The 13,517-nt window shown below is 41.3% G+C and overlaps 1 protein-coding gene across 6 annotated transcripts in view; it reads left to right on the top strand.

Moving 5' to 3' along the window:
- The window catches only part of LOC122546175 (amine sulfotransferase-like), a 120,593-nt gene that overhangs the window by 88,358 nt on the left and 18,718 nt on the right, over nucleotides 1–13,517 (top strand). For all 6 annotated transcript variants that reach the window (XM_043685007.1, XM_043684993.1, XM_043684981.1 and 3 more), the window contains 2 exons: nucleotides 669–871; nucleotides 5,044–5,170. In XM_043685007.1, coding sequence (XP_043540942.1) covers nucleotides 669–871; nucleotides 5,044–5,170 — 330 coding nt within the window. The remainder of the gene's footprint in view (nucleotides 1–668; nucleotides 872–5,043; nucleotides 5,171–13,517) is intronic.

The following is a 13,517-nucleotide window of genomic DNA, read 5'->3' as shown; positions in this document are numbered from 1 at the left end:
CTGTGTTTATGTGTCTCCAACTTTCCCTTTTCTTCTTGGCAATCCAATCCATATCATCTGTTTGATCCCTTGGGTGACCTATAAAGCAAGGGTAACCTTGGACCTGTAACTCTGAGATGAAAAATTGAGGCCAACACTAATGCAAGCATAGCACTAAACATTCACTTAAAAGCTAGAAAACAGGAAGTGAATTGGGAGGTCCATGCATGCCCGAGGAATAGGCCTAAACAGGCAATATAATGCCAAAAAATGAGGTTGACTTGTATGCCAGGTCAAACTATTTTCCATGGTATGGTTATTTAAAATGTATCCTTTGGGGGCCTTTAATTGCTAGTAAAACAAGTCGACTCTTGCATAGTGGAAAGTTGCTTCCCGAAAATGATAATGAGAATCTATGAATTTGATGGGTCCCTGATTTCCTATTTTTGAAAATGCTTATTGCTAGAGGCAAATGAGTACTGTTGTCAATGGTTAAAAGTTCCCATAATAAGTAAAAGTAACAAAAACTTGGCAAAAATGGGGAGGTTAGTCTTTTGACTTCATTTAATTAACGCTAAATCAGCTGACTTACACCTGTGCCCATTCCTCCATGTGTTGAAAGGTTCTAGGTGTTGTATGATGAGCTTGAGATTTTCTTCTGATTATTTTATTTTTCCACTGTATACCAGGTACGATATGGATGCAGCAAATAATGAGTTTAATTTATTCTGATGGTGACCCAGCTGCTGTACAAAACAAACCAGCAATCGAACGTGTCCCTTGGATTGAAGTACCAAACTCAAATTTTCCAGCACGCCCATCCCCTCGCCTGAGTGTGACACATTTGCCCTATCACCTAGTTCCAAAAGCCTTGAAGGAAAAGAAGGGAAAAGTATGAATTTTCTTTCACTTATTTATTTTTACAAGTAGCTTGGTTCTCCATTATTTTTATGTATTTCCACTAAAAACATTTTCCTTGCTGCATATTGGATGCATACCAATGGATGACTAAGACAGACAATGATATTTAAGAACATATTTGCTCTTGTACTTTCTAATGTCTTTATATTTCGCTGTGATTAAGTTTCCCAGCTCTGGCTCACGTTGAGATAAAACTTGCTGTGCTGTTGCCTCCCCACAACCTCCAAAACAGCAAAGATTGGACCTTTTTACTTTGCTTTCTGACCCAGTCATTTCGTAACTGATTGACTGAGTCAACAGTTTGAGAAGCAGCATTAGCCATCTGTCACATCCAATGGCTTTAAAAGCACGGAATGTTCCTTTTGTTTTAAGTTTCAAGTTTGGCGTCTGATACTATTATTATCATTTTTCATTTGTACATCTAAGTCTCTCTTTTGTTACTGTAATGGTAAACCATTATAACTGGCATTGAGAATCTAGACCACTAGGCACCTCCTTGTTCTTTTGCAAATCTTTTGCTGATGTTTTGAATTTTCCAAAGGGAAGTGCATTTATTAGAATGCAAAAAACAGGAACATTTCAATCACACAACCACAATCCTAACATCAATCATGAATTTGGAAATGTATTAAAGCAACAGTTTATTATGACAGGATTCCAAATCATGTTGGCAAAGGATATGTTAGAGATCCTTCACTATAGAAAGGGAGCTGGAGTGGTTCTCCTATCTTGAAGCGAGAAAACCCCTGGTTCAAGTCCCATTTCAGGACTTGTTGGCTCCAAGAAAACACAGCCACTGCTGCAGTCAAGTGAGTGTATATCAGTCCCTAGCTTGGATAGGGAGGACTAAGCAACAAAAGTCCATTTGCTGTAAAACAACCTACCGAAGAAATGATGGTTGGCTAGCATTGTCGTGATGGCATGGAGGAGAAAGAACCATTGTTGTACTGAAGGTTTGTCATACAGCACAGAAACAGACCCTTGAGTCCAACCAGTCCATGCTGAACATAATCCCAAACTAAACTAGTCCCACTTGCCTGCTCTTGGACCATAACTTTCCAATTCATGCATCTATTCAAATGACTTTTAGATGTTGTAATTGTAATTGCATCCACGACTTCCTCAAGAAATTCATTCCACATGTGAACCACCCTCTGTGTCAAACAATTTTACCTCAGGTCTTTTTTAAATGTCCCTCTTCTCACCTTAAAAATGCCTCCCCCCAGTCTTGAAAACCCATATCCTTGGGAAAAGACAAATAACTTAATGTTTACCTCTCATTATATTACATACTTCTATCAGATCACCTCTAAGCTTCCAAAGCGCCAATGAAAGAAGTCCCAGCCTATCCAGCCTTTCTTTATATCTCAAACCTTCCATACCCTGCTAAATCTCTTCTGAATCTTCTCCAGCTTGATAATATCCTTCCTATAACTGAGTGACCAGAACTGGACACTGTGTTCTAGAAGTCTCACCAATATCCTATACAACCTCAACATGACTTCCCAACTCCTATACTTGAAAGAACTGAGTAATGAAGGCAAGTGAGCCAAATACATTTTTAAACACCATCCCAGTATGTGATGCAAACTTCAAAGAATTATGTATCTGCACCCCTAGGCTCCTTTGTTCTACAACACTACCCAAGGCCCTACCATTAATTGTATAAGCCCTACCCTGGTTTGTTGTACCAAAATGCAATACCTCACATTTATCCAGATTGAACTCCATCAGCCATTTTTAGCCCATTGACCCATTTGATCAACATCCATTTGTGATCTTAGAAAACCTTCCTCACTGTCTACAATGCCACCAATTTTGGTGTCATCTGCAAATTTACTAACCATGCCTTCTATATTCGCATCCAAATCATTTATATAAAATGAGAAACAAAAGAGGACCCAGAATCGATCCCTGTGGAACACTGCTGATCACAGGCCTCCAGTCCGAGAAACAACTCTCCACTGTTACTCTCTGTCTCCTGCCATTACGCCAATTATGTATCTATTTGGCAAGTTCACTAATTAGTCAAAGGCTTTACTAAAATCCAGATAAGCAATGTCTACTGCTCTGCCATCATCAATCTTTTTGGTAACTTCCTCAAAAACACCCAATCAAGTTGTGAGACGTTTTATTCCTTGCACAAAACCATGCCGACTATCCCTAATCAATTTTTGTCTTTCTAAATGCCCATAAATCCTATCTTTTATAATCACCTCCAACAATTTACCCACAACCAAAGTCAGTCTATAGTTTTCCGATTTCTCCTTACAACCATTCTTAAACAAAGGTACAGTATTAGCCACCTTCAGGTCATCACGCACCTCACCTGTAGTTATAGATGATGCAAATATTTCTGCAAGAGGTCTTGAAATTTCCTCTCTTACTTCCCAGTACATTCTGGGATACATTAGATCAAGTCCCGGAGATTTATCCTCCTTTATATTCTCTAAGACCTCCCAAATTCATCTTCTGTGATGTGAACTATTTTTTAAAGCAGCAAAGTTTATTTCTCTGCCTTCTCTAGACTCCATTTCTTTCTCCACAGTAAAAATTGACATGAAATATTCATCTAGTATCTCTCCTATTTCCTGGGGTTCAACACAAAGACGACCTCCTTGATCTTTAAGAGTCCCTACCATTTCTCTCGTTACCCTCTTGCTCTTAATGTACTTGTAGAATCTGTTTGGATTATCCTTAATCTTATCATCAAATGTGTTTTTAAAATGTTCTTAAATTTACTATTCCAATTTGAAACATCAGTCCAAATCTACTTCATAATAAGTTTAAAGTCTATGTGAATGACACACAAATATAAAATCACTTGAATGACCATGGAATCACAGTCTGCACTGTCATGTTGACTCCTCACCCTTAAAAAGCAAATCAAAGATTTTCAATTTCACTTTGAATAAATAATAACACTTCTTTTTGTCTACATTATTAGCCAATATATGAGAAATACTGCAGCCTGGAATCTGCTGGAACAGAGCTTCTCATGATTAATCAGATTCTCATGATCTTGTAATTTGATTTGTTCATGCACGTTTTAGTTTTTTTTTCTTTGTGCACTTATAGCAATGTTTTAGATAATAAGTAGAACAAGAATAACAAGATCTTTGGGACATTAGTGAACAAAGTGCCAATAGGGTTGCTAACTGTGATTAAGAGTTTTCATCACATGCTGTAGCCATTAGTCAGCCAGTACATCATTTCTTGTGACTCACTGCCTTTCTATGCCAACTGGGATGCAAAAATATTCATTATCCAGTGGAGGAATGTTTGGCTGCCAGCCAACGAGCCTTTTTTCAACATTTGTGTGTCTTGTAAAGAGAACCGTTCAAAGGAAATGACAAAAAAAATCTTTATAATGTCTCTATGATTTTCCTCCATGGCTTCTCACTGCAATCTTCTGGTGATTTAATTTAAATTCCTGGAGCCTACAAACCATTCCTAGAGGCATAGAGATTTAGTCAAGGGTTTTTCTTAACCAATAAAATTAAGTGATTAATAAAATAAGCAGAATGACTAGGCAAAGTGTGTAAAATTAATGTCAAATCAGATACAGAATGGCAAAGAAAGTTTGAGAGGTAAAAGACAGACTAGGGTAAGTAAGGAAAAGAATCACATGCTTAAAACCTCCAAAATTTCACAACCTGAAGGGATGAGACTTTGAACTTTTAATTGTCTACTTACAGTGTAAGAGAAATGTATTAATGTAAGAGACATTAACAATTATCAGTATTAAATGGATACTTGTGCTGTTAACTGCTAAACTTAACATAACATTACCTGGCAAGTTTAAATCGCAAGTAAACTGCAGCTGCAATGACTTCCTGAAACTCAAGGGGCGGGCAAGTGCAAGTTGCTGATGGTGTGTCACAAATGAACGAGCAGCTTGTAGGGAGTTGCACTTTATTAAAGCATCTTTTTCTTTTATACAACTTTTGTGCAAGTTGCTGGCTAGTTTGTGAACTAATAATAGTGTTCTTTATTTATTATCTGTTGTTTCTTTACTAAAACCTGAACCAATATAATCTCAAATTAAAGTTCATAGTAAATTGCTGAAATGGTTAATATCAGTATATATTTTTATACTGTACTGAATAATATTTGTGTTTCACACTCTTACTTTCCATGCAGATTATTTATGTTGCACGGAATCCTAAGGATGTACTGGTGTCTTCCTATTATTTCCATCAGCATCTTGCCCTTTATGAGTCACCAAAGGATTTTCCAGACTTTCTAGAAAAATTCCTTGAAGGCAGAGGTAAATAGTTATAATTTCATGTGTGCTATGTAGGTTTCAGCTTGATCATCAGTTCTTATGGTTCTGTATACCAGAATTATATTGAATTATAACATACCGATTGAATGAGTCTTACCTCTATGCGTTCCATCCATCATGATTATATTTCTTTTAGCTGAGAGGAATATCTTCAACTAAATGTAGGCATTGCTTAAAACAGAGTATTATGGTCCCCACCAAAGAGTTAAAGGAGTAATTTGCAAGGCTCTAGCCTCCGTGAACACGTCATCAGTGAAAAGCAGTGAGTGTATAATGAAGGTTGATTGGTGAACCTGAAAAGGAACATGCCACAACAGATGGATCCTTGCTATGAGCTGTGCTTCCATCTTACTCATGTGACAAATATGGGTAAAATTTAATTTTTTGTTGGCCTTCCATCCTGGGAGCAGCCTCAGAGGCGATGGGGAGCTCAGAGTTGAGAGGAAGTGCAGGAATAAGATACTCATTGCATTCCTGACGCTCTGGTTTAAGTTGGGGAAAGGAAAGGTCAGGAGCGACTGATGGTTAGTTAAGGGTTTCATTTCGCAATACGGTTAACCCAAACCCTATTGTCATTGGTAATGACATGAGTATGGTAGAACATGACTGGGGGAGGTTGCAAAGTAAACATTCCCCAGGCTGCACGAGCACGGGCATGGGCTGGGGGAACCATTCTGATTCAGCTGATGGAGAGATCCCTCTTTGAGAAGGATCACTCTTGCTGAAAGACACCCTCCACCCTCCACAATGACTCCCCTTTACTTGCCTGACTGGCCATGGTAAACCTGCTCTCTGGGGCCTACTGCACTCCTGTCAGGAGCAGCCACTCCTGAGAGAGCTGCTGAGACTGAAGAGTTCTGGCCCCCCTGATTGGCAAAGAACATGTTATAAGTGTAAGACAGAAAATATGACTTTAATGGGAGCACATCCTGGACCAATCATTTCTTGTGTAGCCCACTATGAAAATCTCACCTGTCTGACAACTTGTCTTGATATACCACTGTTAACATAAAAAAAATACACAAAGATAATTCACCAAAGTGTTTTGAAGCAGTTTAGATTGCAGCCACTTAAGATAGCGTTGGCGTAAATGGCGGAAGGTTTGGTCAATGCCTAAAAATGCCTACATTTTTAAGGAGCTCTTATAGGTAGAAAGAAACTGAGAGGGTTTTAAAAAAGGAATTCTAGAGCTTCGTGCTTCTGCATTTTGTCTAGAGTTAAGTACAGAAGATATGACTTTCAAAAAGAATCCTGAATTAGGTCTGTGCTGCCAGAGTCCATTTTTTCACTCTTTAACCCAGTTTTGCCTGGGAGCAGTGAAAACTAATAGACTTAGCAGGGGTCCCAATGTTCTCTTTTAAGGGAAAATGGGAGAGTGACTGTTTTTCTCCTCAATTGGTAACTATTAATTCCCTTCCTGTAACTCACTAAACCAAACTCCTTCCAAGTTTGTAATCTGTTCCAGCTCAGAACTGGAGTCTTTCAATGATTTCTCTCCTATTTCTTTTCATGTCCTCTTTGAGAACGCCTTGTCTACAAAAGGTACCTCTTCTATCTCAAATGCATTTCCATGAAACTGTTATACATTCATTTTCCTTTCTTGACCCTCCTGCTAATGGATGTTATGAGCACTTCCATCTCTCTAGGTGCAGTTCCTCTCTTTTGCAAATCTGCCATCAAGAATATCGTTAAAAATCACACAACACCAGGTTATAGTCCAACAGGTTTAATTGGAAGCACTAGCTTTTGGAGCACCACTTCTTCATCACCTGATGACAGCTAGTACTTCCAAATAAACCTGTTGGACTGTAACCTGGTGTTGTGTGATTTTTAACTTTGTCCACCCCAGTCCAACACTGGCACCTTCAAGTCATCAAGAATATCCACCTCAAAAACCCAGACTTAATTCTTCAGTCCGACCTTTCCATCTGCAACCCCCCTTTCCTTCAAGTCTTTCAACTTGGGTGTCATCTCCCAATTCCATGCTCCTGTTTCTTGCAATTCCATGTCATGGCACTAAAATAATCTCAGTCAAGTCAACCTCCTTTGTAATTGTGCCCAAGATCAATGATCTCCTACCATCCTTCTTGAACAGGCTACAAATTTAAGCAAGGTTGATGTAATGTTAGGCTGAAGTCCCTTAACTGGTCTTTAAGGTCAATCAAAATGAATACAGGTAGATACATGCACTTAGCTTATAATCATAAACTACTTTAGACATATTCAACAAGTGAGCATCAAGCTCGTCAGGGAACCTCAGTGATGGCTGGCACTTGGAGCTTGATCTCATTTCTGGTCCAATGGTGAAGTCCAGTGAACTGTGAAACAGCTGCGTTTAAACTAAATAGCGAGGGGGAGGGGGCAAACTGGAAATTTAAGAAGGAAGTTAAAGGGAAAGTTAGAACAAGAGAAGTCAAGAAAGACAACGGAATCAATGGAGCAGAAAATTCAAAAAAGGATCATGCTGTAAAGTCAAGTGAAATAGATTAGATTAGATTAGATTAGATTACTTACAGTGTGGAAACAGGCCCTTCGGCCCCACAAGTCCACACCGACCCGCCGAAGCGAAACCCACCCATACCCCTACAATTTACCCCTTTAACCTAACACTACGGGCAATTTAGCATGGCCAATTCACCTGACCCACACATCTTTGGACTGTGGGAGGAAACCGGAGCACCCGGAGGAAACCCACGCAGACACGGGGAGAATGTGCAAACTCCACACAGTCAGTCGCCTGGGGATTGATAGGAACGGTGAGGGGAGTAACAAATTAAAAATATTATATATGAATGCACGAAGCATTAGAAATAAGGTGGATGAGCTTGAGGCTCTTTTGGAAATTGGCAGTTACGATACTGTGGGGATAACTGGACAGTGGCTGGGAAATGAATATTCAAGGCTATACGTGCTATCGTAAGGACAGACTGATGGGCAGAGGGGGTGGGGTGGCCCTGTTGGTAAGGAATGATATTCAGTCCCTTGCGTGGGGGGACCTCGAATCAGGGGATGTAGAGTCAGTATGGATAGAGCTGCGAAATTCTAAGGGTAGAAAGTCCCTAATAGGAGTTATCTACAGGCCCCCAAACAGTAGCCTGGATGTAGTGTGTAAGTTGAATAAGGAACTGAAATTGGCCTGTCGCAAAGATATTATGTCAGTTGTTATGGGGGATTTCAACATGCAGATAGACTGGGAGAATCATGATGGTACTGGACCTCAAGAAAGGGAGTTTGTGGAGTGCCTCTGAGATGGATTCTTAGAACAGCTTGTGCTGGAGCCTACCAGGAAGAAAGCAATTCTGGATCTGGTGTTATGCAACAAACCAAATTTGATCAGGGACCTCAAAGTAAAGGAGCCATTAGGAGATAGTGACCACAATGCAATAAGCTTTAATCTGCAGTTTGAAAGGGAGAAGGTAGAATCGGAAGTGACAATATTTCAGTTGAATAAGGGGACCTATGGAGCTATGAGGGAGGAGCTGGCCAAAGTTCAATGGTGCAATACCCTAGCAGGGATGGCAGTGGAACAACAATGGCAGGTATTTCTGGGTATAATGCAGAAGGTGCAGGATCAGTTCATTCCAAAAAGGAAGAAAGATCCTAAGGGGAGGAGGGGTGGCCGTGGCTGACGAGGGAAGTTAAGGACCATATAAAGACAAAAGGGAAAAATATAACATAGCAAAGATGAGTGAGAAATCGGAGCACTGGGAAGCTTTTAAAGAACAACAGAGGATTACTAAAAAGGAAATACGCAAAGACAAAAACAAGGTACGAAGGTAAACTGGCCAAAAATATGAAGGAGGATAGTAAAGGCTTTTTTAGGTATATGAAAGGCAAAAAAATGGTTAAGACTAAAATTGGACCCTTGAATTCAGAAACGGGTGAATTTATTATGGAGAACAAAGAAATGGCAGAAGAGTTGAATTGGTACTTCAGATCTGTCTTCACTGGGGAAGACACGAGCAATCTCCAAGATGTAGTAGTGGCTGAAGGACCTGAACTGAAGGGAATTTATATTAGGCAGGAATTGGTGTTGGAGAGACTGTTAGGTCTGAAGGCTGATGAGTCCCCGAGACCCGATGGTCTGCATCCCAGGGTACTGAAGGAGGTGGCTCTAGAAATCGTGGATGCGTTGGTGATCATTTTACAATGTTCTATAGATTCAGGATCAGTTCCTGCGGATTGGAGGGTGGCTAATGTTGTCCCACTTTTTAAGAAAGGAGCGAGAGAGAAAACAGAGAATTATAGACCAGTTAGTCTGACCTCAGTGGTGGGAAAGATGCTGGAGTCAATTATAAAGGATGAAATTATGACACGTCTGGACAGCAGTAACAGGAGAGGTCAGAGTCAGCTTGGATTTATGAAGGGGAAATCATGCTTGACTAATCTTCTAGAATTTTCTGAGGATGTAACTCTGAAGATGGACAAGGGAGATCCAGTGGATGTAGTATACCTGGACTTTCAGAAAGCCTTTGATAAAGTCCCACATAGGAGGTTAGTGAGCAAAATTAGGGCACATGGTATTAGGGGCAAAATACTGACATGGATTGAAAATTGGTTGGCTGATAGGAAACAAAGAGTAGTGATAAACGGCTCCATTTTGGAATGGCAGGCGGTGACCAGTGGTGTGCTGCAGGGATCAGTGCTGGGACTGCAGCTTTTTACAATATACATTAATGATATAGATGAAAGTATTAGAAGTAATATTAGCAGATTTGCTGATGACACAAAGCTGGGTGGCAGTGTGAAACGTGAGGAGGATTTTAGGAGAATACAGGGTGACCTGGACAGGCTAGGTGAGTGGACAGATGCATGGCAGATGCAGTTTCAAGGACAAGCATACCTAGATTATTTTGGACACTCATACTCCCCAACCCTTCCCCATTTAAGTAATATTTTGCCTCTGTTTTTTCCACCACAGTGAATAACTTCACACATTATATTCCTGTACAGGGCCCTGGTGAGCCCGCACCTGGAATATTGTGCACAGTTTTAGTCTCCAAATTTGAGGAAAGACATTCTGGCTATTGAGGGAGTGCAGCTTATGTTCACGAGGTCAATTCCCGGAATGGCGGGACTATCTTACGCTGAAAGATTGGAGTGAATGGGCTTGTATATGCTTGAGTTTAGAAGGCTGAGAGGAGATCTGATTGAGACGTATAAGATTATTAAAGGATTGGACACTCTGGAGGCAGGAAGCATGTTTCCGCTGATGGGTGAGTCCAGAACCAGAGGACACAGTTTACAAATAAGGGGTAGGCCACTTAGAACAGAGTTGAGGAGAAACTTCTTCATCCAGAGAGTGGTGGGTGTATGGAATGCTCTGCCCCAGAAGGCAGTGGAAGCCAAGTCTCTGGATACCTTCAAGAAAGAGTTAGATAGAGCTCTTAAGGATAGTGGAATCAAGGGTTATGGGGATAAGGCAGGAATAGGATACTGATTGAGGATGATCAGCCATGATCATAATGAATGGTGGTGCTGGCTCGAAGGGCAGAATGGCCTACTCCTGCACCCATTGTCTATTGTCTCGAATATTATAGTATGCTGGTTTTGATGTTATGTGCTGAATCGTCTCTTCTGAGTACTTTCCCCAAGCATTCCTCTCTGCTTGGTGGTTAAAAACAAGTGTCCATCCAAATGCCTTTTAAATGTTGTAATTATATATGCATCCACCACTTCCTCTGGCAGCTCGTTCCATCCACGCAACATCTTTTGCATGAAAACGTTATCCCTCAGGTCTTTTTTAAATCTTTCCCCTTTAAATGTATGCCCTCTAATTTTGGACTCCCTTGTCCTCGGAAAAAGACCCTATTCATGCCCCTCATGATTTTATAAACCTCTACAAAGTCATCCCCCAGCCTCCGACACTTCAGCGATTTAAAAACCCCAGTCTATTCAGCCTATTCCTAATACTCAAACACTCCAGGCCAGGCAACATCCTTGTGAATCTTTTCTGCACCATCCCAACTTTAACAACATCCTTCTTATTGAAAGGTGACTAGAACAGCCTGTTCTCACATATGTTTCCAGTCTGCAACAATTTCTTATTGCTATGTTCAATGAACCTTTAATCTCACTTGGGGATATCATTTTTGGATGCAGACACTACAGTTGACCCTGTATGCCTACCCTCTATTCTAAGCTGTGTGGAAAAGCCCTTATTTTATTCCACTCTTTCATATCCAGGAGTTCCCTGAAGATTTCTCCTCAGTATTCCTGTTTCACATCTATATGTTGGCCATCAATTATTACATTATTCCAAAACATAATATCAGATTCCAGATGTACAATGATGACAGCTAACTGTACCTCCCCAAATGCCACCACTCTTGATACCTCCTCTGCATTTTTTTTAGATTCCTTACAGTATGGAAACAGGCCCTTCGGCCCAGCAAATCCACACCGCTGAAGAGTAACCCACCCAGACCCATTCCCCTACCCTATATTTACCTCAACTAATGCACCTAACACAATGGGAATTGAGCATGGCCAATTCACCTGACCTGCACATCTTCGGGTTGTGGGAGGAAACCGGAGAACCAGGAGGAAGCCCACGCAGACACAGGGAGAATGTGCAAACTTCACACAGAAAGTCACCCAAGGCTGGAATTGAACCTGGGTCCCTGGCACTGTGAGGCAGCAGTGAAACCACTGAGCCACTGTGCTGCCCCTAGGGAAAGGGCACAGGAGGCATCATCATAGAATCCTTACACAGTGGGAATGGGCCATTGGCCCAACACGTCCACACCGACCCTCCGAAGAGTAAGCCACGCAGACCTATTCCCCTACCCATTACTCTACATTTACCCCTGACTAATGCCCCTCCACATCCTTGAACACAATGGGCAGTTTAACGTGGCCAATTCCCTTGTGCTATCTTGAGCCAATTGCAATCAATTTATAGGGGAAACTGAAATCACAAACACTGTTTTTTAGACACAGATTATGTGGCTGCTATCTCAAGACTCATAGAGATGTGCAGCGTGGAAACAGACCCTTCAGTCCAACTCGTCCATGCTGACCAGATATCCCAACCTAATTTGGTCCCATTTGCCAGCACTTGGCCCATAATCCCTCTAAACCCATCCTATTCATATACCCATCCAGTTGCCTTTTAAATGTTACAATTGTACCAGCCGCCACCACTTCCTCTGGCAGCTCATTCCATTCATGCACGATCCACTGTGTGAAAACCTTGCTGCTTAGGTCCCTTTTAAATCTTCCTCCTCTCACCCTAAACCTATGCCCTCTAGTTCTGGACTCCCCCATGCCAGGGAAAATACCTTGTCTATTTATCCTATCCATGTCCCTCATGATTTTATAAATCTCTATGAGGTCGCCCCTCAGCTGCTGCAACTCTAGGGAAAACAGCCAAGCCTATTCAACATCTCCCTATAGCTCAAATCCTCCAACCCTGGCAACATCCTTGTTACTCTTTTCACAACATCCTTCCGATACGAAGGAGACCAGAATTGCACGCAATATTCCAATAGTGGCCTAACCAATGTACTGTACAGCCGCAACATGACCTCCCAACTCCTGTACTCAATGCACTGACCAATACAAGAAAGCATACCAAACGCCTGTCTACCTGCGATTCTACTTTCAAGGAGCTATGAACCTGCACTCCAAGATCTCTTTGTTCAGCGACACACCCTAGGACCTGAATATTAAGTATATAAACCCTGCTAAGATTTGCTTTCTCAAAATGCAGCACCTCACATTTATCTAAATTAAACTCCATCTGCCACTCCTCAGCCCACTGGCCCAACTGATCAAGATCCCGTTGTAATCTGAGGTAACCTTCTTCGTTGTTCACTGCACCTCCAATTTTGGTGTCATCTGCAACTTACTAACTATTCCATGTCTGTTCATATCCAAATCATTTGTACAAATGACGAAAAATAGTGGACCCTGCACCTTGTGGCACTCCACTGGTCACAGGCCTCCAGTCTGAAAAACAACTCTCCACCACCACCCTCTGTCTTCTAATTTCGAGCCAGTTCTGTATCCAAATGGCTAGTTCTCACTGTATTGCATGAGATCTAACCTTGCCTACCAGTCTCCCATGGGGAACCTTATCGAATGCCTTACTGAAGTCCAGATAAATCATGTCCACTGCCCTGCCCTCATCAATCGTCTTTGTTACTTCTTCAAGAAACTTAATCAAGTTTGTGAGAAATGGTTTCCCGCGCACAAAGCATGTTGACTATCCCTAATCAGTTCATGCCTTTCCAAATATGTATAAACCTCTATGAGGTCACCCCTCAGCCACTGCAACTCTAGGGAAAACAGCCGAGCCTATTCAACGTCTCGCTATAGCTCAAAT

Source organism: Chiloscyllium plagiosum, chromosome 3 (genome assembly GCF_004010195.1).
Source record: "Chiloscyllium plagiosum isolate BGI_BamShark_2017 chromosome 3, ASM401019v2, whole genome shotgun sequence".
NCBI classification, from domain to species: Eukaryota; Metazoa; Chordata; class Chondrichthyes; order Orectolobiformes; family Hemiscylliidae; genus Chiloscyllium; species Chiloscyllium plagiosum.
The sequence above is the reverse complement of the archived record's forward strand: the minus strand, read 5'-3'. Positions and strand labels throughout refer to the sequence as shown.